General features: G+C 47.0%; 1 protein-coding gene across 1 annotated transcript in view; it reads left to right on the forward strand.

Annotated features, from left to right (window-relative positions):
- MSH4 (mutS homolog 4) overlaps positions 1 to 21210 on the forward strand; it is a 53855-nt gene extending 32645 nt beyond the window's left edge. The window contains exons 13-20 of the mRNA XM_066595018.1: positions 1551 to 1654; positions 4048 to 4172; positions 5316 to 5516; positions 14463 to 14581; positions 18440 to 18568; positions 19427 to 19601; positions 19683 to 19771; positions 20928 to 21210. Of these exons, the coding sequence (XP_066451115.1) occupies positions 1551 to 1654; positions 4048 to 4172; positions 5316 to 5516; positions 14463 to 14581; positions 18440 to 18568; positions 19427 to 19601; positions 19683 to 19771; positions 20928 to 21119 (1134 nt within the window). The 3' untranslated portion in view covers positions 21120 to 21210. The remainder of the gene's footprint in view (positions 1 to 1550; positions 1655 to 4047; positions 4173 to 5315; positions 5517 to 14462; positions 14582 to 18439; positions 18569 to 19426; positions 19602 to 19682; positions 19772 to 20927) is intronic.
- Positions 21211 to 27397: the final 6187 nt, after the last annotated feature.

Here is a 27397-nt window from a genome sequence, read left to right on the forward strand (position 1 = left end):
AAATGCATTGTACAACTTTTAACAGCGTTTTTAACGCACCCCATTATTGTGATGGGTGATGAGGTGCATTAAAAAGCGCTAAAGTCACAAAAATAGAGCAGACAGCGCTCGAAAAACACCTCTTTCGAGCACTAGTCTGCGAAGCCCCATAGAATCAATAGAGGCGTTGTATCGCGTTTAGCACGGCGTTTCAAACGCTGCTCTAATCACAGTAAAAAGCAACTGCGTGAGACTCCCACGAATCCTGAGAACGGGGGTCTTCCGTTCCCCTCTTCTCACTGCACTCCTAGCAATGAAGAGGAGATTGAATGGAGGGGTGGTCACACATCTGCAGTATGGCTTCATTCATCTTTAATGGGACTGCTGAACTGATATGACTGGAGTAGCTGTGCGACCAATGTTCTTTTCCATTCCCACTTCACTGAGGGTGGGTGCAGTGAGCCTGCAGTGATGAGAAGAGGTTTACATGGGACCCCCGTTCTCTGGATCGGTGGGGGTCTCAGTGTTTAGACCCCTCCCCTGATCAGACTTTTATCACTTATAGATGCTAAAAGTCAATCTTGGTACAACTGCTTTAATGAGTTCCAGCATGCTAAAGGGATTGTATGAAATTAGAAAAGCAATACATTGAGCTAAGCTGTTGTAGCTGTTTCGGGCACGAGGCTGGAGCCTCAGGTGTAATGACCACAAGTCCGGAGAGTAGTCAAGGATGAGCTAGAAGTCAGGAATGGGGGGGGTCTCAGTTTGCAGTACAAATGGATGAAGCAGGTAGCATAGTCAGAGAGGAAGCCAGAAGTCAGCAACAGGGGGGTGTCGGTTTGCAGTACAAATGGATGAGCGCAGGTAGCGTAGTCAAAGAGGAAGCCAGAAGTCAGTATCAGGAGGTCTTGCAGAAATAGTGCAGGAGCAGGCAACGTGGAACTTGATCAAAAATTGAAGCAAATTAATTATGCGCTAGTGCAGTGTCAGGGTCAGGCATTTATAATGAGCCTAATCAGGGACAGAGGCGGGATCAGGACCAGGAGGCAGAAACTAAATAACCAGGATCAAGTGACAAGGCTGATAGAAATGCAAGGGTACTGTCCACAGACTGGATGGCTCCATAGTAAGAGCCACTGACTGGAGAGCAGGAGGTCCCCGGTTTGATTCCTTACAGCTGTAGTACTAGCCACGGACATTGGTGGTGCTGTGCTTGGAAGAAAACTTTGTTCGTCAATATAAAACCTAAAATGATTATATTTCACAGTCATAGAAATGTTCCATAATTGTCTGCCAAGGCCGCTTCACACACATCGCTTTTTACAGCGCTTACCGCAGTGTTTTATAATCATACACAACTAACACTGTATGATCATGTGATGTCATACACGCCATATACATACATGTATCCGTGTAGACAGAGGACCAAAAATACACAACATGGCCGCCCTGTGTAGCAGATTTATCAAATGTCCACCCACTCAATGACATCTATGTGGTGTGTATAGACCGCTTGTAGATGAACCGATCAGCTATAGTTTAACACTTTAAGGTCTTTCTTTTTGTACTAGGTGACGCGGGTGAAAAACACCTACAGATTTACATCAGTAGAGCTGATAAAGATGAATGAAAGGTGTCAAGAATCTCTGAAGGAAATCTATCACATGTCTTATCTGTGAGGTTCTTTACGTTTGTCTTCTCGTAATGATTTTATTAGCAGGCTTTTTTGTGTGTTCCCCTTAAAGGGCCACTGCGGTGTATCAGTACAGAATTAGCTGAAGGCTATACCATTTTTGCCAACAGAGAGTACAGATTAGTTATCATTATCTTTTATATTCACCTAAATAAGCTGCAGACCATAAGTATACAGTCAGGAGCTGTGATCTCCTCTATTATACCAGTGTGACAGTAAGGGTGCCTGCACACGAGCAGAATTTCAAGCGCGTGATTTTAGGCACATAATCCGCCCCAGACTGCAGCCAATATACTCCTATGAGGATCCGCAGTTGTCCCCAGACGGACGGATGTGTATCGCGTTTTTTCACGCGCGTGAAAAAATCTGCGACCTGTTCTAATTTTGGTCGGATCATGCGCGTGAAGCCTCCAATACAAGTGAATGGGTGCGTTTTTTCACGCAGTACATCCGCAGTGCAGCTGCGGATGGAGTCACTGGTTGCTATGACTACAGGAAGTAGGCATGGTAGGAGACGTCCCAACACACAGCACAGAGCTTCACAGGCACATTTCAACTGCAGATCTGTCCTTTCAGTCCCCTCATCTACCAGAGAGCAGCCAGCAGACACCAGCCTGCCACAAGCCATAATGATCGACATGGGGAAACTTGTGGCAATCATGCAGGACTTCCCCAGCCTATGGGACAGTAACTCCCCAGAATACCTCGACAAGAACAGAAAGGAACAATCCTGGCGTCTACTGTCCGCGCAGGTTTATGGGGATGCGTGGACGAACGCAGTAGAAGCAGAACAGAAGAACTTGAGTATTATTCGCTATTGCGTCAAATGTACTTTTTTTTCATTTTAACCCCTTAGTGGCCAAGCAGTTTTACTTTTGTTTTTATTGCGCTTTTTTCCATCCCCACTTTTAACCCCTTAGTGACGGAGCTTTTTTGCTTTTTTCCTTTTTTCCCCCCTACTCCCTAAAAAATCGTAGTTCCTTTATTTATCCATCGACGTCGCTGTATAAGGGCTTGTTATTTTTTTGCGGGACGAGTTGTATTTTGCAATGGCACTATTTATTGTACCATATAATTTACTGAAAAACCTTTAAAAATTGTAATCGGAGAGAAAAAAAAAGACTTTCCACCATCTTTCGGTGCGTCCTGTTTCTGCAGCGCGCAAAGTGCAACAAAAACGACCCGATATTTTTATTCTATGGGTCAGTACGATTACTACGTTACCACACTTATATCGTATTTTTATAGTACGTCCGAAAAAAGTTACATGGATCAACCATGCCCACAAAGACATCTGCTCACCGGGTGAAAGCATGTTGCCAGAATAATTTAACGGTGCTCGCACAAGCAAGAGGGACAAAACGGAGTCTGGGTGTTGGTTTTTAAGCTGTTTTCCAGGGAATGGGCAGTTCTCTAGGGGTTGGGTTTACAATAAGGGTGTCTTCCGGATTTTTCTGCGCGTTTTTTTCCGCAACACATCCGCGTATATACGCGCGTGATTTTTCACGCATCCGCACCTATCCGCAAGCACATTTAGGTACCATACGCGTGTGAAAATCCGCTAGTGGAATCCGGAACGCTCGTGTGCAGGCGGCCTAACTGTTACAGGAGTGTCTGTATCCCCCTCTAGGCAGGTTCTGTGGTAGATCCTTGTAGGCAGCATCACACAGACTGAGAATCTGACTAGACAATGATCCTTAGGACAAGGGTGCGGAGTGTCCCACAGTTAAGGGTTATTTTATATGGGATGACCGTCGGCACTTGAACCCCCAACAGCGATTATCACTTGTGCTTTTACATAGTAGCGATAATCACACACTGAATGGAGGTGAGATCTCTTCCGGCCAACTCCCTCCATCCAGAGTAAACAGGCAGTCATTCACAGATTACTGACTCCCTATTTAAACAGGCTGATAGTCGCTTGGTGTTTAGGTGAGCTAAAGGACAAGCGACTCCGACAGTGAGGGATTCTCGCTCCCTTGCCTTGTCTGGTCGCGTGTTTATGTGGAATGACAGTTGCCTGGAATTGCTCTTTTGAGTGCTCATTCGAGCAACCATCGGCCCATGTAACAGTGGCTGACGGCGGCGGTGGTCGCGCAGGTGCACCGCTGCTCCATGTATTTCACTGTGATCATCGCAGATAGGAAAGCACTTGAACATCCACATACTAACCTGTGGGCTGGCGTGACGCTGTTTCTGGAAGATAGCCGCCATGTTGTTCTAATCCTGGACATCCCTTGTAATACACCTAGGTCACCCTCCAGAAATATGCACTGATCTCTGTTACACGTTCTGTCCAGACTGCTAATAAATGTCCCGGGGTTCACCTGATCTCATCGATCATCTGAGTAATATCCTGTCTTCTGTCTTCTCAGAGTCATCTGTAAGCTTCTTGGTGAGATCTATGAACACATCCATTGCCTCTATAAGCTGGCAGACGCGGTCTCCATGTTGGACATGCTGCTGTCTTTCGCTAATATTTGTACGTTTTCTGAATACGGTAAGAACCTCGTTTCATCATTATGTGGTAAATTAATCATTATGACGGCCGCATTAATCACTATAAGATCGGTTTCACGTCTGCGTCAGAACCTCCGACCGAAGGCTCCGTTGCAGATCTGCCTGCAAATACCGAAAGAAAAAGGGCTGCATGCTGTGCTTTTTCTTCTGTCCCAAAACTGGGCTGCTGTGCGGACCCCATTGCCTATAATGGTGTCCGCCCAGCGGTGTTCGGTTCTATTCACAGATGGAACCGTTCAGCCGTGGGAATTCCCCTTTCGTGCTCCCCAAATGGAAGAGGAAAGAGGAATCCCCAGCGCAGGAATGGAAGCATCCTTAGGCTCTTAGAACTCCCAGTTTGTGCCCGTTCTATGAGATTTCAGTTTTTCTCACGGAAACAATATCGTAGGCTGCGGGGCTGTTTTTTCTCAAAAAAAAAAAAAAAGGAACCTGGAAACCTGACGGATGGTCTTCTGGTTTTGTTTCACAATGTTGTTGATACAGAGCAGATGCCTTCTGTTTGTGTGCCCTTACTGGTTCTGTTTAATGGCTCTGTCTCTCTTCTTTGGATGCTCTCTCAGCTGCCCCCATGGCCTCTCTTATTTCCCATTGTTTTGTTTCATCCTCGGAGCTGAGCAACCAAAATACCAGAACCACTGGATCTGGAACATGCCGATCAGAGCAGCCCCAGACCGACTCTCTTGACTATAATAGGGGTCCATCTAGCTTCTGGCATTCTGGTCTAAACTTTCCCAGATGAAATGGCACGGCATGCTGCACTATTTTGTCTGGAGTCTAGTGCCGAATCTGCCAGACTGGAGCTTCCGACACAGATGTCAAAGTAGCCTTATTTACATAAAACAAAACTGATCTGTTAAAACTGCTGAAAGCGGATACCAAACTAATAAAAATGGAGGTTGATGTTTCCATTTTTTATCCCTCCGATTCATTAAAAAAAAAATCTAAACATTTTTTAATCTGTTTATGGGATTGTAGATGGATCCGATAAAAATGGAAACTCAAACTCCGAAGTGAAGGGAACCTAAATGAGATCCTATTAGAATATTCACATTTGGAAACAATGATCAATGAAGATAATTCCGGAAATGTCAGTAACGTTGCCTACACTTTCTTCTACCTGCAGTTCGTCCAGAATTCACAGATACGACGGCCATTAAGCAGGGCTGGCACCCGATTTTAGAGAAGATAGCCATGGGGAAACCAGTTTCCAATGACACCTTTATAAGTGAAGGGAATAATTTCATCATCCTCACCGGACCCAATATGAGTGGAAAATCAACTTACTTAAAGCAGATCGCTCTGTGTCAGATAATGGCACAAATAGGTAAGAACATGTCGGTGCGCATCGCCTGCTTTGTACTTTGTAGGTTTTTCTTGTATTGGGGTAGACCACAATATTTGATGTGCGCCATTGTTCTACTTGTGGAGTTGTGCGACTGTTTCACATTCCATTTCATAACTTGTGTGTCTCAGAGGAGCTGTAATACCCAATGACGTAGCAGTGCCCTCACCTAGTAGTATTAAACCAACTTAAAGGGGTTGTCTCGCGAAAGCAAGTGGGGTTAAGTACTTCTGTATGGCCATATAAATGCACTTTGTAATATACATCGTGCATTAAATATGAGCCATACAGAAGTTATTCACTTACCTGCTCCGTTGCCGACGTCCCCGTCTCCATGGCTCCGTCTAATTTCGGTGTCTTCTTGCTTTTTTAGACGCGCTTGCGCAGATGGGTCTTCTCCCTTCGGCTCCGCTCGGCAGCAGCGGCGTTTTAGCTCCGCCCCCTTGCACACGTCATCGCGTAGCTCCGCCCCCGTCACATGTGCCGATTCCAGCCAATCAGGAGGATTTTTTCACGTTCCTTGGAACACATCACCCATTGATTTCATTGGGACCTTAAATACATCACATGGCGTATACCGGGCGATGTGCATGCAAGAGGATCGGAATTTCACAGAAGTGATGCGAGGCGGTTTTGCCTGAAAAATCGCCTCGCATTCAACAGATAAAATGTGCGTTGCCGAGCGCAATATGGAGACGAGTTTCTCGGCCCATTATTGCGATTGCCCGTGTGAAGGTAGCCTTTCTGTCAATTTTTTCAGATTTGATAAAGAAATGCATTTGCAGATAAATGGAGCCCCTATAGGGTCTACGTTCTCTCCCTCCCTTGGCAATCTTTTTATGGCATGGTGGGAGAACTTTGTATATTGTAATCATAATCCCTTGAGGGATCGGGTACGTCGGTTCAGACACTACATCGATGATCTGTTTGTATGGGGTCGCTATGTAGCGCCTAAACAAGATGGCTATTGAAAGTCATATTGCAGAATATTTTAACGGCAATCTATTTAACCTGACGTTTACTGTTGAGGCCTCATGTCCACAGGCGGGTCGGATTCTACTTGCGGGATCCCGCATGGAATCCAGCCTGTGACCATGGTGAGAGACCCTGCTTACCTGTGCATGCAGGCGGCGGAGTCTATGCAGGCCCCTCTTCTCCTGGGTCTCCACGAGGTTTCCGCAATTCACATCCGCCCGTGGACATTGGGCCCAAAGGTAGGGACACCGTAATTGAATTCCTGGGTATTAAGTTGAGGGTGGATGAAGTTGATGGTGTGGCTATTTCATCCTTATGTCTTAAGCCACATTCGGGTAACACACTTTTAAGTGCGGACAATAGTCATCCATTCCATACCATCAGATCCATCCCAATGGGAGAACTGACAAGGATTTTGAGTTTCAGAAAAAAAGAATTAAGAGGTTGGAAAAATGAAGATCTAAAAAATGGATGTTAGGGAAAACTAAAAAGTTGGAATACCAATGAAGGGAGGAACTTTTGAGGATTCTCAGCGTTTAATATCAAGACAGAGCGAGAGAGAATTAGTTTTTTTCTACCTCATATAGAAGAAATTTTGAGGATAATTTTTCATTACATATAAGAGTAGAAAGAAGCCGTAATAAGTGCAGCCTTTTGTCAGCGTGACCCTCGGCCGTTCATGCTCACAAGCACACAAAAGCTTCTGGAATGCCGTCTTGCTGTGAGCAGGAATGTATTCTCAGAAGCCCAATGCAATGAAGTTAGAACAAAAACTTGTATCCCAGGTAATTAGAGGTCTGTGTGACAGCTACAACACAAGTCAATGTTGCCATAGTCTTTAAATTCGTTTTATTTATTGATAGGTAAACATTTTGTGAAATACAGAGTAATAAAAGATTTGTTCGGTACATAGTGGTATGAATATAGTCCTGGTTTGCCTTGTTCCGAATTCTGGTACTGCATTTCTTATGGTATTTAATTACGCATTTGTAACAATAAACTTTTTTAAACGTATAAACAAAAAACAATAAACTCGGGTCCTGTTCTTCTTTGTTTCGGATCCTGAAGATGGAAAGTTATAAGTTTCAGGCGCTTATCAGTGGGGGGAAAAGGAAGGGGAGGGGTGTTAGGGATCAGGGGGGGAGGGGAGGGGTTAGTGTAGGGTAGACTTAAATTTTAATCAGTGGTCAAAGTAGAGTGGGAGTCTAGCCAAGCTCCCCATACTTTTCGGAATTTAGTCGGGCAGCCTCTGTTTTGGTATATGATTTTTTCATATGAGGTCACAGTATTGACAGATTGGATCCAGTGTGGGATTGAGGGGGGCTCTGTTGCCATCCATTTTATGGCTATCTCTTTACGGGCCAGGAACAGCGTTCTCTCAAGAAAAACGCGAGTGTAGTGTGGCCACACCTCCTCCTCCAGCAAGCCATACAGCGCCACCTTGGGGTCCAGGTTGATGGATAATGGGGGCTGTAAAAGTGAGTTCACGAGGTCTGTCACTTTTGACCAGAACTCGTTAACGAAGTGGCACTCCCAGATTAGGTGCCAGAAGTCCGCCTTCGGCTGGTGGCATCTTTGACATGAGTCTGAGGTGGCGCTGCGCATTTTATGCAAACGGGTGGGAGTAAGGTAGGCTTGATGTATAATGTATAGTTGGATTAGCTTGTTATTTACAGCCGGTGACACTGATAGATGGGATTCAGATATGTTTTGCCATTCTTCAGGTGTAAGGGATGTGATGGCGAGTCTCCATTTGTCATATGCTGGGGGTGGGCCGAGGTCTATTTTGGCTGAGAGGAGATGCGTATATAGGGCTGATATTAGGCCTTTGGGTCCTTGGGATTTGAGGATACCTATTGTGGGGAGCTTGGATATGCGGGTCGTGGTGGGGGGGAATTGGGAGTTCAGGGCATGTCTTAGTTGGAAAAATCTGAATAGTTGGAGGTGCGGGGCCTGCAACTTATCGCGTAGTTGCGTGAATGTGGGGAGTATTCCGTCTAGGTATATGTCTTTTAGTGTGTGTATTCCTTGGGTTGTCCAGTATTTTGGGTCTGGAACGGACTGTAGCGCGGTAAGACCGGGGTTATTCCAAAGAGGAAGTTCTGGTATCACATCTTGGTATCTCTGCAATGTCTTTGCCTCTTTCCATACACTGAGGGCCAATTTATGAAGCGGGGTTAGTTCAGTGGGTTTAGTGCATTCCGGAAATTCTAAAAAATTCAGAAGATTATGTCCTGTTACTTGTTTAGCTAGTAGTTTGTCCGCTATGGGTAGTTCTTTGTCTAAGACCCAAGCTCTGATATTTCGTAGTTGCCCTGCCAGGTAATAGAGCCGGAGATCCGGAAGGGCCATTCCGGCTTGTTCTTTGGGTCTTTGTAGGGTTGATAGGTTCAGTTTGGAACGGGAGGAGTTCCAGATAAATGTTATAATTAGGGAGTTTAGGGATTTGAAAAGGCGTTTGGGGACACTCACTGGCATGTGCTGTAGTATGTATAGACATTTGGGTTGGATGACCATTTTAATGAGGTTTATGCGCCCGGCCACAGAAAGTGGTAGCTTAGCCCATCGTTTCAATCTTTGTTTTATATCGTCTAGGAGTGGGTTTATGTTATCTGCTATTGCATTGTTGTGGTCATATGACATGAGCATCCCTAGGTATTTAAATGTTGAGACTGGTTTTAGTCCATATCTTGCAACGCAGGGATCGTTTTTTGGACCAGTTTCTGTGTAGAGGATTGTTGATTTGGACCAATTGACATTTAGTCCGGAGAAGTGGGAGAATTTATCTATGTGCGCCATAGCTTGGGTAAAGGAGTTTGAAGGGTTCGATAAGAATAGGATTGTATCGTCTGCGTATAGGCCCAGTTTGCTTTCAAGGTCTGCCCATTTAATGCCAGTCACGCTGGGGGTATTTCTTATTCGAATCGCCAGTGCTTCGATGGCTATGGCGAATAAGGCGGGGGATAGAGGGCATCCCTGTCGGGTGCCTCTTGCCAGTTGGAATTCTGTCGATATGATGCCATTAACGACTACATTTGCACTTGGGGACTTGTATATAATTTTGACCCATTGTTGGAAGTTAGGTCCAAATCCAAAGCGGGTTAGACAGGCTTCTAAAAAGGCCCACTCCACAGAGTCAAAAGCTTTTGCCATATCTAGTGAGACCAGGGCCCAGGGCATATTATATTGCTTGCCTAGTTGTATAGCTGTTTGGACCCTACGGATATTTATGGTCGTGGATTTCCCTGGCATAAAGCCCGTCTGGTCGGGGTGTATGATGGAAAGGATCACTTGATTTAGTCTTGTGGCTAGGATTTTGGTTAGGATCTTGTAGTCTGTATTTACCAACGATATAGGCCGGTAAGAGCCACAGTCTGTAGGGTCCTTCCCGGGCTTCAGGATCACCACTATGGAGGCTTTATAGAATGAAGATGGAAGTATTTTGTCTAATTGTGCTTGGTTTAGTGCTTCAAGGAGTTGTGGGGCTAGTTGTTCGTTATATTTGCGGTATGTCTCTATTGGGAGACCATCAGGTCCTGGTGATTTATTGAGAGCCATGTCTTGGATTGTTAGTTGAATCTCTTCCAAAGTAATAGGGGCTTCTAGGAGGTCAACTTGCTCTTCAGAGAGGGTTGGAAAGTTTAAGTCTTTTAGGTAGTCTAAGATGTCTGTCACTGTGTTATGAGAGGAGGAGGTGTATAGGTTGGCGTAAAATTCTTTAAAGCAGTTTGTGATAGACGGGGCATCGGTGAATTCAGTTCCCTGTTGATTTTTGATCTTAAGGATCGTGTTTGTTCGATTTTCACGTTTGATAAGATTGGCGAGTTGGTGACTAGATTGGTTACCTAGCTCAAAGTAGTGTTGTTTGGCGAAAAAGAGTTGGCGTTTGGCTTTAGCGTGTATTTGATGTTTATAGAGTCGGGATAGACTGAGCCAGGCTGTTTTATTGGCTTCTGTGGGGGAGGATATATATGTTTTTTCGGCTTCTAGGGTCTGATTTTCTATCTCTTTATCGGCCTGCGATGTTGATTTTTTAATATATGAAATGGCCGATTTGAGGAATCCTCTGATGTAGGCCTTAAGTGTGTCCCACTTCAAGGCGGGATGGGTGTTGTTGCTGTGGGCGTCCAGGAATAACGAAATATGGAAGGGCGTCTGGTCATCCGATCCCATGAGCTTAAGCCAGAATGGGTGTAGTTTCCAAGTGGGCCTTATACTGGGTTGAGGGAATTTTAAGGTTAGCAGTATGGGGCTGTGGTCAGAGATGCCTCTCGGGCAGTGTGTTATGTTTGAGAGATATACTGCCAGTTCTATGGAACTGAATATGTAATCGATCCTTGTCAGCGCGTTGTGACCCGGTGAGTGGCAGGTGTATTCTCGTGTTTCAGGGTGATGGAGTCGCCAGAGGTCAACCCATCCAACGCTTTCGACTAGTTGTCTCAGAGGGGGATTTGAAGTGGAGGTGGGGTTAAGGGGTGCATGGAATTTATCTTTGGTGGGGTCCATTACCATGTTGAAGTCACCTAGGCAAATTACTCCTGCCAGCGGGTAATGATGTGCAAACGCTATGGCGGTCTGCAGAAGGTGAAGATTGTTGTGGGGTGGGTTGTAGATGGATAGAATAACATATGGTTTGGAGTCTATTTCGCCGTATACAAATATGAATCTTCCTTCGGGGTCTCTGCGGGTGACAATTGGGTTCCAGCGTAGCGACTTGTGGATTAGTACCGAGACGCCCCTGGAGGAGGAGGTGTGGAAGGAGTGGGCGGTCCACTGGATCCATGGTTTTGAAAGGGTGTCTGCCCTGTCCCTAATGAGATGGGTCTCTTGTAAACTGACGATATGTGGGTTTATTTGTTTAATGTATGAGAATACCGTTCTTCGCTTAAGTGCTGTGCCGAGTCCCCGAACATTCCAGCTAAGGCATTTTAGGGATGTCATTGTTTACATGGGTGTAGGATTTAACTATCATGCCTGTGCCCTTTGGATGGGGGAGGAGGTAGGGCATTGGTGGGTATGAAGGGAGGGATTGTGTTAGCGCCTGCCTGTAACAAACATTAGTGCAGAACAGAATATAACAGTTTGAACCATCAATCCTTGACAAAGAACAACAGAGTAAAGAAGAGAAAAAGAAGTAAAAGGGGGGGGATTTAGAAAATCAAAAGAAATTTCAAAAGAGGGGGGGGGGGAGAGAAAGAAGAAAAAACAATTTAGCTACAATCTAGTTAGAAGTAGCAGATGTTATGCTGTTGGGGGGGGGGGTCTCTTGGTGGCCTTTAGAAGTCTAAGGCTGACCGCTGGGTTCCAGAAGTAACTTAGAGGTATCTCGGCTGTGTTGCACGTCGCCTGTGTCTCGGGAGGGCGCCGGGAATTCGGGTTGCATCAACATTTAAAGTCCTGTTGCCAAGTGTGATGAGGTCGTTCATTCTCTTGGTGTTACAGGATGCATATCCAGCCACTCCAGGGCTTCTGCAGGGGATTGGAGAAAGACCGTTTTCCCCTGGGCTATTATTCGCAGGCGAGCTGGGTATGCCATTGAGTAGGGGATTTGTCTTTCTTTGAATTTCCGCTTCACTTCTGTGAAGGTGGCTCTCTGTTTTTGTAGTTCGGCAGAGAAGTCGGGAAATATGGAGACTGCCGTGTTGTTGTACTTTAACGGGCCCTTTAGTCTGGCCTGGCGCAGTGCGGCATCTCAGTCTCTGCAGTTTAGGATCCTTACTAGAAAGGGTCGTGGGGGGGCTCCCGGTTGTGGTGGTTTTGTAGGGACTCGATGGGCTCTTTCTGCTGTAAAATGGGTGGAGAAGGTGTTGTCCCCCAGTAGTGTTTTCAGCCAATTCTCAGCAAATGTTTCCGGGTGAGAGCCCTCTGACTTTTCGGGTAGGCCTATTATACGCAGGTTGTTACGGCGAGAGCGATTTTCTAAGTCATCTGTTTTGGATTGGCAGAATTCTATTGCTCTTGTTGCCTTTTTGACCGCTGTAGTTAGTGGGCGCAGTGAATCTTCTGCGTTGGAGACGCGGTCCTCCATCTCCCGCAGTCTGTCACGCATGTTATGTAAGTCTTGTCTTAGCAGAGAGACGTCGGATTTGATCTCCTCTATTTTGTTGGTGAGAGAGGATTTGCAAGTGTTGATCGCATCTAGAAGTTGACGCATAGTGGGTTCTGGGTTTTGCCCTATTTCGTTTTCAGGTTGTTTCGTTTGTGTGGGTCGCGTTGCCTGCGGGGTGTGGTCAGGGGATTCGGTGCGGGAGAATTCCTTTAACTTTTCAGCGGCAGCGCCGCCTTTAGCGCGTGTACTCATAATAGAATTCGTTGAATTGGCGCGGCGGGTTATAGAGGTTGTCGTTGTAGTATAGATGGTATCGGTATTTTCTTGTAGGTGTCTGTGATTCGTATCTTTATATTGTTATGGGTTGTTGACAGGAAATTGTTTGGTCGCCTGGACCGTGGTGGCGCCTGGTTGTCTTTGGTCTAGGTTAGGTCGCTGTATAAAAGGCGGAGGGCTGCGCCTGTCAGATGCGGTGGTACGTCGGCTGCGGGGCACAGCAGGTGGCCCCCGCCGCTATGGATTAGGGTCCGAGGTGGGCCGGTGTCCGCTGCGGGTCTCTTTATTTTGTTGGTCCGATCCAACCCAGCTCTCTCGCAGGAGAATGTTAGAGTAATCGGCCCCTCAGTTATTGTAGGCGGTAGGGTGGTTTTGTCGTTGGTCGCCTAGCCAAAGTCTGTGGCTGTAGGGGGTCTATATGGTCTGTCCTGGGTGTTGTCCCCCAGCCCCCCGCGAGTGACTTACGGTTTGTTGCCGGACCCAAGGAGGAAGTCCTCTCAGGAGTAGGATCCCGGGTGTTGCGGTCCGGTAATGGTCGGGTGGACCGGAGATGAGTTGCTGAGAGCGAGCCGTCGGGGGCGGCCAGGCCAGCCGCAACCCGCGCTGAAGGCTGGAGGAGAGGTCGAATCGGCGTGTAGTTCCGCGGACGGCGCGCCGCAAGGCGCCGGGTGCTGTTGCTGTGTAGCGGCAGGGGCCGTAATGCGGCGGCTCCCGCAGACCGCGATCTCCGTCGGGCCCCGCCGCCGGCGCGCCGGCCCGAAGATGTTCTACGGCAGCCTCAGGAGGGACAGACGTCCGGCGTCCCCGCAGCGGCTCCAGCCAGGGTGGTGAGGAGCGCTCCGCTTCGTTGTGGGTCCAGCCAGGAGCAGCCACCCACCGGCGGTGAATGAGCAGCCAGCCCCAGCTCGTGAGGTCGGCCTCAGATCGGAGCGGCCGCCAGGAAGTCGCAGGTGAGCGGTGTCGGGGCGGCCGGAGCCGGCAGATGACACTCAGCTCCCGCCCAGGTCTCGCGGCGGCGGCCCGGCTTCGGATGTAGGGGAGGCGGAGGTGTCCCTCTCTTCAGAGGTAGGATTGGCGGTCCCAGTAGGGGGGGGCCGCCCCCATCCGACTCCCGACCAGGTGTAGGTCTCCGCGGCCCGAGGGTAGCGTTAAGGGGTTTCAGCGGGGTGATGCGGTGCAGTCGGCCCCGGGTTTCAAAGGAGTCCTCCCGCAGGGTAGCAGATAAGGGAGAGCAGCCCGCGGGGGTCTCAGCGCGGCCGGGCGGCAAGATATAGTGGCGGGTTAGGCCGGGTGCAGAGCGCGGGAAAGCGGCAGGGCCTTGGCGCCGTTTCACTCCCGCCACAGTCCGGAGCTCCGTTAAAGGTGTCAGGAGGGTACAATCGGTCCCAGCTGCGGTCAGGTTTGTCCGTTGGGGGTTAGAAACCCCTTGGTATTGTTTGGGTTGTTCTGGTTCTATTCAGGCCAGGATTATAGACGGATTTTGATGTCCCCCCTGGGGAGCTCTGTTTACTTGCGACTCTCCATGTTGGTCGCAGGCCACGCCCCCTGTTGCCGTAGTCTTTAGTATAAGTCCCTACTCTGTAGATCAATGCTGCACAATAACACATGGAGCGGTTTATCTCTTACAGGGTCATTTGTGCCGGCAGAATACTGTTCCTTCAGAATCGCTGAGCAGATATTTACTCGGATTGGTATGGATGACGATATTGAAACGAATGCCTCTACATTCATGAAGGAAATGAAAGAGGTATTAGAGAAAATATGACAAAATTGTGGGCACCACCTGAAATCCGGGCTTAAATCTGATTAAAGGGGTGTTCCCATCTCTGCCAAACATGATGGAGAGAACTGAGCTTGACTGAGCTACCCCGTCTGTAATCTCATAAAAGTCATTTGGAGTTATACAAGCAGCGTAGTACAGCAAGCTACACTATTGCCGTGGCTCCCGAGTTACAGCGTAGCGCAGGGTGCTCGACTATTTCTGTCGTCCTGGCCACACTGAATGCTGTGGCCAGGGAAGGTGGGCCAGAACAGGAAATAGGTGCAGGTCCCAGAGCTGCACCTATCGCATCCCAGAGGTGGGACCTGCACCCATCAGAATCTTATGGCTTATCCTGGGGATATGTCAAAAAAGCTAGAGCTGGGAATACCCCTTTAACCAACTGTGGAATATAGAATAAGCTCTTGACGCACACGCTAAGGGTCCTTTTACACAGGCTGATCATCTGCCCATGCAACAAGCGCTGACAGACAATGAGCATTCTGGTCAGCGCTTGTTCGTATAGTTTCACACTGACAGATAATTTGCAATATTTGATCATTTGTCAGTTGACTGTTAACACATTTACATGATGTGATGATTCTCTTCTTGACCCCTACAGTCCGGCTTCTGCCCTCTCAACAGAAACCGCCCTTACAAAGGTGTCAAATGACCTCCTGACAGCCAAATCTACTGATCCTCCTCGATCTCTCTGCAGCATTTGACACTGTTGACCACAAACTCCTCCTCAGTTTGCTTCATTCCATCGGCCTAAAGGACACTGCTCTCTCCTGGTTCTCTTCCTACCTATCTGACCGCTCATTCAGCATCTCTTTTGCTGGCTCTACCTTCCCCCCTCTTCCCTTTGCTATTGTGGTCCCCCAGGGATCGGTCCTCAGTGCCCTCCTCTTCTCCATCTACACAGCCCTCATTGGACAGACGATCAGGAGATTTGGCTTTCAGTACCATCTCTATGCAGACAACACCCAGTTATACAACTCCGGCATCACAGAATTGGTCCTTCAGAAAGCCACCGACTGTCTGTCCGCTGTCTCTACCTAAAGCTGAACCTCCCAAAATATTACCTACTGGTGTTTTCGCCCTCTGCCAACTGACCTCATCCTGGCATCTCCATCTCAGTGTGTGGCACCACCATAACTTCCAGCACGCCCTCTGTCTTGGCGCTATATTCAACTCCAATTTCTCCTTTACCCCCCTACATCCAATCTCTGGCCCGAACATGTCAGCTGCACCTCAAAAACATTGCAAGAATCCGTTCTTTTCTCACCGCAGACACTCTAAAAACACTCACTGTTGCCCTCATCTGCTCTCGGCTCGATTATTATAACTCGTTGCTGATTGGCCCCTCCCCCCTCCAATCCATCCTGAATGTGGCAGCCAGGCTCATCTTCCTGTCAAGCCGCTACTCGGATGCCTCTGCCCTGTGCCGGTCACTGCACTGGGTGCCTGTTAAATACAGAATTCAATTTAAACTCACTACCTTCATCCATAAAGTCCTCCACAGCGCAGCGCCCCCCTACATTGCCTCCCTCATATCAATACACCACTCAGCCTGCACCCTCTACTCTGCTCACAAAACCAGACTGAGTGCCCCTTTAATTCGAACCTCTCAATCCCACCTCTAAGACTTCTCCAGAGCAGCACCTGTCCTCTGGACCGCGCTACCAAAACTATCTGGGCAATCCAGGACTCGCAGAACTTTAGGCGTGCTCTAAAAACGTACCTCTTTAGGGAGGCATACCATATACCCTAAACAAACCTCTCTGTACTCCGCCTGATAACATGCTCCCTGACCTACTGACTGCAATCCCTGCTAGCCATTATAAACCACCCCCTGCAGTCATAATGATTCTGCCACTATACGGCCTGACCATTGTCTGTATATAGCATCACACACTCTCCACCTCGCCATACCGGGCACATCTCCAGCCCCTTTACCTTCTGTATCACCCCATTACTTGTAGTATGTAAGCTCGTTGGAGCAGGACCCGCACCCCTATTGTTTCCATCAACTGATTACTATGTAACCGTGGTTTTTGTATTTTTGTACTTTTGTCATTGTTTTTGTAAGCGCTGCGGAATATGTTGGCGCTATACAAATAAAGATTATTATTATTATTAGGCAAACGGACATCGAAGTGAATGTTCCTGCCTGATTGTCATGGCGTATAAAACCCCCTGAAAGGAGTTTTGTCAAGATGTAAACTTATCCTCTATCTACAGAATTTACAGAATAAACTTTATCATCGTGGGGGGGTCCAACTTTTGGTACCTACACTGTTCTCAAAAACAGGGGTCCCAGAAGTCCCTGTATGAATAGAGTGAAGATCGTACATACACGCCGCCACTGCATTCATTTCAGATATTCCCAGGCGCTTGTACTCAGCATTTTCTGGTGTTCCCATTGAAATTAATGCACAAGCTCTGTTCCATTCATACGTGGATCTTTGGGACCCTTGTTCTCAGGATAGAGCATAACTTTATATCTTGTCTCAACCCCTTTTAAATGTATCCATAGGACTCTGTTCACTGAAAAGGAAGCCAAAAATGTAAAACCTGATAGACTGGAGGTCAGGCTCAATCGCCGTAGACCCTGGTAGAATGCAGAGAGCCATACTATGATATGGAGCAGCTACTTGTTCAATGAAGACTAATAGCTCAGCCACTCACTCACCCCAGCTCAGATTGGGGAGGAGCGACTGCAAACAAATACAGTCTGCACATGTGAACGGATACCAAAGACGCCAACCACAGATCCATAGGACTCCATTCACCTTACTGAGGCTAAAAGACTGTCTTTTGGCCTCTGTTGGTCCAGTATTGGTATAATGCAAAAAAGAGGTATGGAATAGTGTAGTAGACTGTCACCCATACAAAATTTGTCCAAAGAGATGACCCACTTTGCTTATTGACAATGACACGTCAGGATTAATGCTCCTCGTGGTGTCTTGAATATGGAGAAAGATTTGGCCTTTCTGTATAAATGGTCCAAACAATGGAAACCGCAGATCACTGTCTCCATATGTAAATAATGGACCCGGAGACAAGCCCTCCTCAGTCTGAGTATTGTATTGGCTGTTGTGTGTCAACTGGTCTCACATTATGTTTCGCCTCTCCAGCGTTGGCTCCATCCTGGTTTCACTCCTGCATGCAGAAAACTGCATAGGGAAAGAAACCTGAACAGCACCACAGCGGAGGATATGGGACAGAGACCTCTTTGGCGTCCGGCTCACATAGTTTCCACTGCTGTCAGTCTTCTACTCTGGGTAGAACAGCTCTGAGGATGATGCTTTTCTATGCAATGTTGGCTGACGGGGATGGAAGCTATGAGAGACAGAGACCAAAGAATTCTCCATCTCACATATCTCTCCTATGTCGCCGTCCAGGTTCCATCCTTGTTTTCATCCGCATTGCAGTTTTCTGCATGGTGCACTGAAACCATGATGGAAGCCGCGCCGCAGAGGTGAAACGTAACGTGAGACCAACCTTATCCAGGACTTCAGAGGAGAAGGAGTTAGAAGATTTGATTCCTGACAGATTCTAAATAATCCCACAGTGCCGTCAGGCAGCAGAGAAAGCAAGTAGGATGCTTGTCATAGCAAGAGGTGTGACCAGGAGAAAGAGAGAGATTGTGATCCCATTGTATGGAGCTCTGATGAAGCCACATCTGGAATACAGGAGATCCCATCTACAAAGAGACATTGATAGGGCATGAACTTTGGAGAGGCCTAAAGCAGACAAGCCCTTTAATGAGGGGATCGGAGGGTTGGGGTCTTATACTAAATACTTATACCAAATTCTAAATACTGAACATCTTTTTTTCAGATCACTTACATCATACAGAATGCAAACGAGAAGTCCTTGATAATAATTGATGAACTGGGAAGAGGCACCAGCGCCGAGGAAGGAATTGGCATCTGCTATGCCGTCTGTGAGCACCTTATAGGATCAAAGGTATCTTTTATTTTTCTTTGAGGATCCCCACTGTTCAGATGTTCAAAATGGTTATGGCACGTGGGTGAGTGGCGCAGCCACTTCACTGCATGTCAGGCACTGCAGCTTACATTTCATAACAGCTGTGCCTGGTATGGCGGCTCCATCACATTCATTTGAATGGGACTGAGCTGCTCTTAGGCCATGTGCCAAAGGAACGTGACGTCATATGCCTGAGAAGAGGCCGCAATACTCACCTGAGCACCAGAGTCTATTCAAACAACTGATTAGCAGAGTTCTTGAGCAGCAGACCCCCATCAATATGATATTGATGATCTATTTTGAGGATAGGTCATCAGTTTCTTAGTCCCAAAAAAAAAAGCCTTTAGGGTGTGTTTACACAGGCGTAAATGCTGTGGAATGTCCAGGGCATAAATTTCTGCAGCCAATATCTGCGCCATCCACAGCTGATTTCAGAAAATACAGCGCTCAACTCCAAAATCTTCAGCCGTTAGCGCTCTCCTTCACCCAGTACCTAGCGGCCTGTACTCAGTCATCACCTGACCAAGAGCGCTGCACTCACTAGAGGCCGTGGGGTACCAGGTGAAGGAGTGCGCTGACAGACGAAGATTTTGGAGATGACCGCTGTATTTTCTGAAATGAGGTGCAGGTATGCAGCTGATTTAGAGTCAAAATCAGCACTTGAAGTTTTAGGCCGCACCCCCACCACCACCCCCACACCCATTTTTTTTAACATGCAATTTTGGCACACACTATGACCTGCTACAATTTTTGGGGCAGTTTACTTTTCCTCTAAGACCTTGTAAGCTGTTTTTGCTTGCTACATCAATGTAAATCTTTCTTTTTTTGTCCTTTTAGGCTTTTACACTCTTTGCAACCCATTTCTTGGAGCTGTGTCACCTTGCTACATTATATCCAAATGTGCAGAACTTTCACTTTGAAGTAAAGCATGTGGCAAGAAAAAGCGGGAATGAGGACTCCATCACTTACACTTACTTGTTATCAAAAGGCCAGACACAGGAGAAGAACTACGGTAATAAGATGTGTCGATGATGTCAGTTCTCTCCATGTCTTCTACAGTTATGCTTTACTTTACTAATATCCTGTTTTTCAGGTATAAAGGCAGCGTCACTTTCATCATTACCCCCCTCAGTATTGAATGATACCAACGAAATCTCAAGACTGGTTGCAGACAAGATTCTAGTAAGTGATTGGCTGGCAGTGACTGTCCAGGACTAGGAAAATGGTTTGCTTTTTTCACAAACAGTGCCATGTCTGTGTACAGGTTGTATCTGGTATTACAATTCTGCCCCATTCACTTGGATGTGAATGAGCTGCAATACCAGCAGAGTCACCGGCAGATGGGGCGCTGTTTCTAGAAAAAAAAATCAGACCATTTTTTAAGTAGAGATAACCCCTTTAAAGGGGAAATGCCCCACCCAGAAGCAACAGAAGGGCCATATCGTGAGACTCTATGTCAAAACTGGGCTAGAAGTAGAGGTTCCGACTCCGCTGGTCTGTGTATTTACCCTCCCTGCACAATCCCTTAGGCCTCATGTATATGGGGACAGATCCGCAGTGGGTCACCCGCACGCATGATCCGCGCCCCATAGGGATACATTGGACACCCGCGGATGTCATTTTCCCCTGAGACGCGGATTGCGTGTGCAGGAAAACACCCGCAGCATGCTCCATTTTAGTGCGGGTCTCCCGCGGGGACGGCTCCCGCAGGCTTCTATTGAAGTCTATGGAAGCCGTCCGGATCCGCAGCACACCCGCAGCTGAATTCCTGCTCTCCGACTCGGGAGAGCAGGAGTTCAAAAAAAGAAAGAGTGCACGGCGCATGCGCGCAGCATGCTGCTGGCGTGCCGAGCACATCCGCCGGGCCGAAGTAAGAAGATCCAGCCGCGACGAAGGGTAGATCCGCAGCGTCCGGACAGGTGAGTAATTCTTCTTTTTAGGCGTCATGTCCGCGGGAAAGGAGGGACCCGCTGCGGGATTCTGCATGAAGAATCCGCGGCGGGCCTGATTTTCCCCGTGGACATGAGGCCTTAAAGTGCTTATTTTGAAGCAAACACACTTGTGATTTCATACAACCCCAATTATGAGGAATATCGGACTGATTCTTCTATTACCCAGCCTGTCCCTCTCCCAACTCTGCCTGGCAGTCAGTGGCGGTGGTAGAATATTATCGCTATAAATGAATATGCTTGATTGAATCTAAACCTGAACAGTGTAAAACATGATGTGGTCTCGGTGACTAAATGATAGGGATATGTCAGATAATAGCAGTTGCGCTTGTCTTGGGTGAAACAAAACTTTCCAACTAACTTTTTTTTAATTCTCACTTCCTGAACAGCAAAACAAGAGCAGCTCAGCGGAGACCGTCAGACAGATGGCAGACTACCACTTAGCGCTAAGACTTGTGCAGGCCGCAAAGAATTCCCAGCTGGACTCGGACAGTCTGAGAACTTACTTGAAGCAGCTAAAAAGCACACATTTCAGTAACTGTGCTGGAGCCGAGCGTTCACCTGTCCCACCTACCGAGTGACTGCTGATATGTGCACTAAGTAGTGCCATAGAGCTCAGCCAAGATGAAAGATGCGTCCTGAGGAATAAACATGTCGTTGAGGCTTTCTGTCTGCAGCTATTTAATTCTTGTTTATTCCCGGAGGCGCACTATATATTTATGTATAGGGAGAAGCCTGCCAATCAAGCCGGGCAGGAGGAGCAGGCACTTAGCGGGCACGTCTGTCCAACATAGTTTTAAAACTATGATTTATCTAAAATGATTCAGTGCTTTGGAGTAAAACAGTAAAATAAACTTTTCATCCTTTTCCTGGGGTGTAATTGGCATACAGACCATATTGGGGCAGGTAACATAGCAGCTCCAATCCCTCTAGTTGTACCACCGCAGTATGACTAGCTGGATCCTGCAGCAGACTAGAAGTCCCCATCTCCATTAATTCTTGTGGGGCTGACTTTGTGGCTCTCATAGAAATGGCTAGAAAAAGTCACATCTGGTCCACACAACAGACACTGTAGGCTTCAGCTGATCATGTCGGACACCGGGGCCCCGGAGCTGATATCCCAAGAATGAAGAGATTGTTAAGTATTATCTGCTCCAATTTCCTCTGTATGCCAATTGCACCCTAGGGAAACCAATAAAAAGTTGTAGCCCTTAAAGGCCTCATGTCCACAGGGAAAAGGAGATTTAAAATCCGCAGCGGATCACCCGCATGCAGATCCGCGTCCCATAGGGATGATAAATACCCGCGGATGGTCAATAAAAGTGAATTTAAAAAATTCTGGAGCATGAAAAAAAATGGCCATCTCCATTTTCGTGCGGGTCTCCCGCGGGGACGGCTTCCGCAGGCTTGTATTGAAGCCTATGGAAGCCGTCCGGATCCGTAGGAGACCCGCGCCTGAATTAAACTCACCTGCTCCGGGCGATGCAGATCTTCCTTCCTTCGCGGCAGGATCTTCTTTCTTCGGCCCGGCGGATGTGCCCGGCGCATGCATGCAGCACGCAGTCGACGTGCCGAGCACATCCGCCGGGCCGAAGAAAGAAGATCCGGCCGCGAAGAAGGGAAGACACGCATGGCCCGGAGCAGGTGAGTTTATTCTTATTTTAATGCCTCATGTCCGCGGGGCAGGAGGGACCCGCTATGGATTCTCCATGGAGAATCCGTAGCGGGCCTGATTTTCCCTGTGGACATGAGGCCTAAAGGGTTTTCTTATTAGAGACATTCACTTTCAAAATGCAGCTGGGGCAATCGGCAAGGCAAGCCGTGGCCAGCCGGGCACTTAGCTTCAGTGGCTACTGCAGGGGCTGTATAGTATTACATGACAACCATTCCGATGAATACATGGACATCTCGAATCTGCCAGAAGCGCAGCCACTCTCTTGTGGGCATCTGTTTGGGCGAAAACCCCGCTGTACGATGTCCATATAAGTATTGGGGGAAAAAGCCGGATTCACCCCTGCATGGTAAACATCCACTAGACAAGCCGGCAGGGACACCAGCAAACTAGTCCAAACAAAGTTTCACATCCAGCATCCGGGTGATGGATAACACGAAAATCTGTATTAAATCCAATAAAATCGCTCCAGCCAATGTGTAGATGCCAATGACCGCTGACGCAGTTTGGACATGTTGTCCTTAATCAGAGCTGTAAAGTTAAGGGCCGTTTACACAGGACAATTATCACACAAGTGATTTAAAAGAACTGATTTGTATGATAATGGTTACCTCTAACTGCAAGAAAAAAGATCACAATTCGTTGGCTTTCCGTTAGCGCTGACTTTCAGGCAGCTTAGAAGTCATTGCTGTATCGCTGGCTTCCCGCTGCGTGTAAACACATAGAATGTGAAGCGCTGAGCGAGAAGCCAGCGATACTCAGCGAGGATCTGCCTGTCTAAAGACTTTGCACCAGCGCAACAACTACACCACCGCTCGTGCTCTCGTTTAGACATGCAGATCGTACCATTAGGGGCAATACGTCCGCAATGCATCCGTTGGTCGTTGGTATCGGCACATTTGCAAGTTTTAAATTGTATCCATCACCCTCCCGCTGGAGGTGTAACTCTGGTTGGACGATGTCCACATGACAACCAGAAGAATTTTAACATTAGCTGTAAATTCGAAAGGAGAACGAGGCAAGAAATAACTTGGAATCTACAGAAATGGATGACTTGGTACATTTTACTACGGCTCACAGATGACCAAAAGTTGCCAAAGTTATTAACAAAGTCACTCCACCTTCTACATCAAGGCTCTACAACCTCCATCTCTGCGGCTGCTGTGACATGGCAACTCCCAGCCGGTCCTAATAGCTGAAAGCTGGGAGTTGTAGTTCCCCAGCAGCTGTGATTACAAATGATGAGACAATCATGGAAAAGTATATAAAACTCATCTCTGAGGCTGATTTCACACATCGGGGTCATTTCGTGATTTTTTTTCTTTACACTTTGGTCTGGTTTCTGAAAAGTCGCTGCACAAACGGCGTTGTGACGGCTACGTGTGAATGAATACAAATCCTCAGCGTATTACAGCAGCAAAATTGATTAGTTCTTATCAAATCTGCTGCTGTGATTGGTTGCTAGGGGCAACAAAGCAACTTTTTCTTATAGACAGTGTTCATAAATCTCCCACAGCCATGAGGAGCTTTGACTTCCCTGTACGATGCTGGAGAACCCCTTTATATAATTAAGTTCACAAGCGACGAGTCTTTTAATCGTCGCCATGTATATCACACCCATCATCCTTGTCTTCCTTATCGTCCTCTTCAAACAACAGTTGAAAAAACGTATGAATCTTCTCCTGCAGCCGCCTCTGCCGCTCCCTCTCCAGCGCGCTCCTGTCAGGCGCCACGGAGCAGCTCGCAATTAACTCCTGTAGAATCCTCTTCCTCTCCATCCGGGAAAGGCTCACATGAATGTTCACAGCCTTCACATCACTAGAAGACGAGTACTTACATCTGGAATTTTTCTTAAATTCGTCCTTGGAAGTCGGAGCTGCTTTTACATGAGGTTTGAAACGTGACGCTTTCTTTGGCGCGGGCTGACTTTGGTGTCCCACAAGTCCATTACAGCCAATGTTGGGTCTGGATCTTCCGAGCTCAGAGGACCCTATAGTTGGTTCAGGGGGATCCTCTGACCCTGAGCTCTTCCTAGTAAGTTTAGTGGATGTCACATTCTGGAATTTGCCGCCATTGGCTGAAGATTTGGGTTTTACTTGACTTTTTTCTTGAGACTCCTTGACGTCGGAGTTTTTTGCACTGATAGTAGAGTCCATTCCCTGCCAGTTGTTCCCCTTTATAACTCTGCCGCTCACATTCCTGCTGTCTGGTAGTGTTACTATTTCATCTCTCAGCAACCATCCGGCCGAGACAATGTCACTTTTGTCCCCACTCGTTTCACAGCCTGCATTGCCACTGCCGGCACCATTTGTCCCCTGCATGGAATATTCCATCATTTCTAGAATGTTCTGTCTATGTACCTCACGTGATAATGGGCTGCTTCTGACATCATCTGCGCTCGTTTTATTTTCGGTCGGCTGTTCACCAGAATCCAAATTCTTACTCTTAATCTCATGATTTGCGCCATTTTTATTTTTTGCTTGCGTTTCACTTCTCCCCAGACTTACGCCGTGTGTCCGTGACGTCTCAGTGCTCCATTTCTGCTCTTTACAAGCATTTGATTTGGATGTCGTCTCGTATTCCTGCACTTTTCTGCAGTATCCAGAACTTGCCCGGATGTCCCTTAAGGTGCCCTGCACCTCTTTGATGCTCCTGTTGATGTTGCTTAATGAGTGAATGTGTTTTCTAGTGACGTCCTTTAAGTAGATGTTGCAGCGAACCTTCTCATAATGGTTTTGGACTTGCGCTTTGAATAAGCTCCCCCCCACCAAGCTGAAGTACATGCTGGTGCAGTGCTGAGGGTCTCAGTCCGTGGGGTCTGTGCAGTCTGATTATACTCTTTTTCCGTGTAATTGAAGCATTTTTCAGACCTGTAACTGCATCTTCTTTCCTCGTGGAGAGGTCTTGCATTGATAAGTCAGCGTCTGTCCGGAGAAGTAAGACGAGGCTCTCTGGTGTTACAGTCGCCTCTTAGCAGTCTTAAGGATGAATGTGGAAGTGACAAAGTGTTTGGACAATTGAGTCCTTACAATGACTGCAGGCAAGGAGAGCTGGGACTGTCTAATTAGCTGCAGGATGAGCGGTCATGTCATTGCACATGGAGTGTGATTGGTAACATAGCAGAAGGGACACAAACATTTGTGACATGCGGCTCCTGTTCAGAGCCAAGTGACAGAATAGATCAGGGAGCAGCTTAAAGGGATTGCCATGATTAAAAGGAGTTGTCCAGAGACCCAAAAAACAAGACCATTGCCTTTGTAATATAACAGTAAAGCACTTACGAATTAGTTTCCATTTGCAAAGCTGCCCTAATCACCGAAGTGTCTGTCATGTGATCCCGGAAGTTTCATAATTTTGCAGACGGCTGTGAAACGCCATAACAGGGTGCTGCCTCTCGTATGTGTCAGCACGTCACTAGTCCTGGACTCTTTCCCCTTCATCGGTAGTGTGTGCTCTCCCACCCACCTTTCTAGCATTTCTCCTAGCTGTCCCAGATTTGGTGGGACAGTCCCAGGTTTTGAGAATTATCCCAGGAGGCAATTGGAGGAACTGGTTTCAGCACATGTGAAAAAGACTTTGGTATATTATAGTCTATGGATTGAACATGAGTCAACAGTGTGATGCACTAGCAAAAAAGGCAGTAAAGCATTTACGAATTAGTTTCCATTTGCAAAGCTGCCCTAATCACCGAAGTGTCTGTCATGTGATCCCGGAAGTTTCATAATTTTGCAGACGGCTGTGAAACGCCATAACAGGGTGCTGCCTCTCGTATGTGTCAGCACGTCACTAGTCCTGGACTCTTTCCCCTTCATCGGTAGTGTGTGCTCTCCCACCCACCTTTCTAGCATTTCTCCTAGCTGTCCCAGATTTGGTGGGACAGTCCCAGGTTTTGAGAATTATCCCAGGAGGCAATTGGAGGAACTGGTTTCAGCAACAGCACATGTGAAAAAGACTTAAGTATATTATAGTCTACAGACTGAACATGAGTCAACAGTGTGATGCACTAGCAAAAAGGGCAAGTACAATTCTGGCATGTATTAAGAGGAGTATGGAATTAAATCACGTGTCGTAATTATCCCCCTCTACTCTTCCTTGGTCAGACCTCATTTGTAGTGACAGAAAGACGACATAAAGGTGCGCTGACTGGAGTCTGCAGGTGAGGATAATCCTTTATTTGAGAAGGCGTTTCAGGGCCATATTGTCTGGTTATTAATACAGTACATTAAATAAGAAGGACATGTAAAACCAGCGGGGGACGTCACAGCAGTCGTGACATTCACAAGACCGGGACGAAAGATGTGTATGCAAACAACACAGTTACAACTTTTAAAACCATTCTGAAACATATTGACATCCGGGAACAGATGGACAAATAGACAAATAGACAAAGAAACAGAGAAGTCATAAAATAATGAAATCAATAAAACTGCCTGCAGCCGTAAAATATGACTATAAAGAATAAGTGAAATAAGATAAAAAAGTGACACAAAGTTAATGAGTGAAGAACCATTCAAATAAATGAGACGACTGTACAAAGTAATTAACCACATGAGGTGGAGACATAAATACATATTGAAGACTAGAGGAACTATGAGATGGTTAATACACAGGAGATCTATTAATTAGCGGAAGGAAATTATGGCATTAACGATGGGAAGACGAACAATAAATGATAAATGAAGAAAAAGCAAAGGAAAGCTGAAGACGGGGACAGGAAGAGAAAGGAAATCACAAGCTGTATCGTAGGGCGAGATTAAAAGTAGAAGAACGATGAAATAAACTCATTAATTAAACTGATCTCATTAATTGGATGAATTGTTGAAAACAATGAAAAGCACATGGCTGCACTTGTGGGGATATGAGGTGTAATACTACGGACGCTGTAGCACATGCACGCTGTGGAGACAACCCCCCCTCTGGAGGACAGCCTGCCTGTTCATATTCCCCCAACCCCTCTCTACCGTGCTGTTCATCATCTGTAACTCTGGGATTGGGGGGGCCTTTAAGTCCGAAGAGTTTGGGACTCATTTAGAATCAATTACAGGACCCCATGCAGACACCATAGACCAGTGTTGGCGCACCTTTTAGAGACCGAGTGCCCAAACAGTAACCGAAAAACCTCTTATTTATCGCAAAGTGCCAACACATCAGGGGGCGGGGCTTATCACAACGTATGATTTTACCCCC

This window comes from Eleutherodactylus coqui, chromosome 3 (assembly GCF_035609145.1).
Source record: "Eleutherodactylus coqui strain aEleCoq1 chromosome 3, aEleCoq1.hap1, whole genome shotgun sequence".
NCBI lineage: Eukaryota > Metazoa > Chordata > Amphibia > Anura > Eleutherodactylidae > Eleutherodactylus > Eleutherodactylus coqui.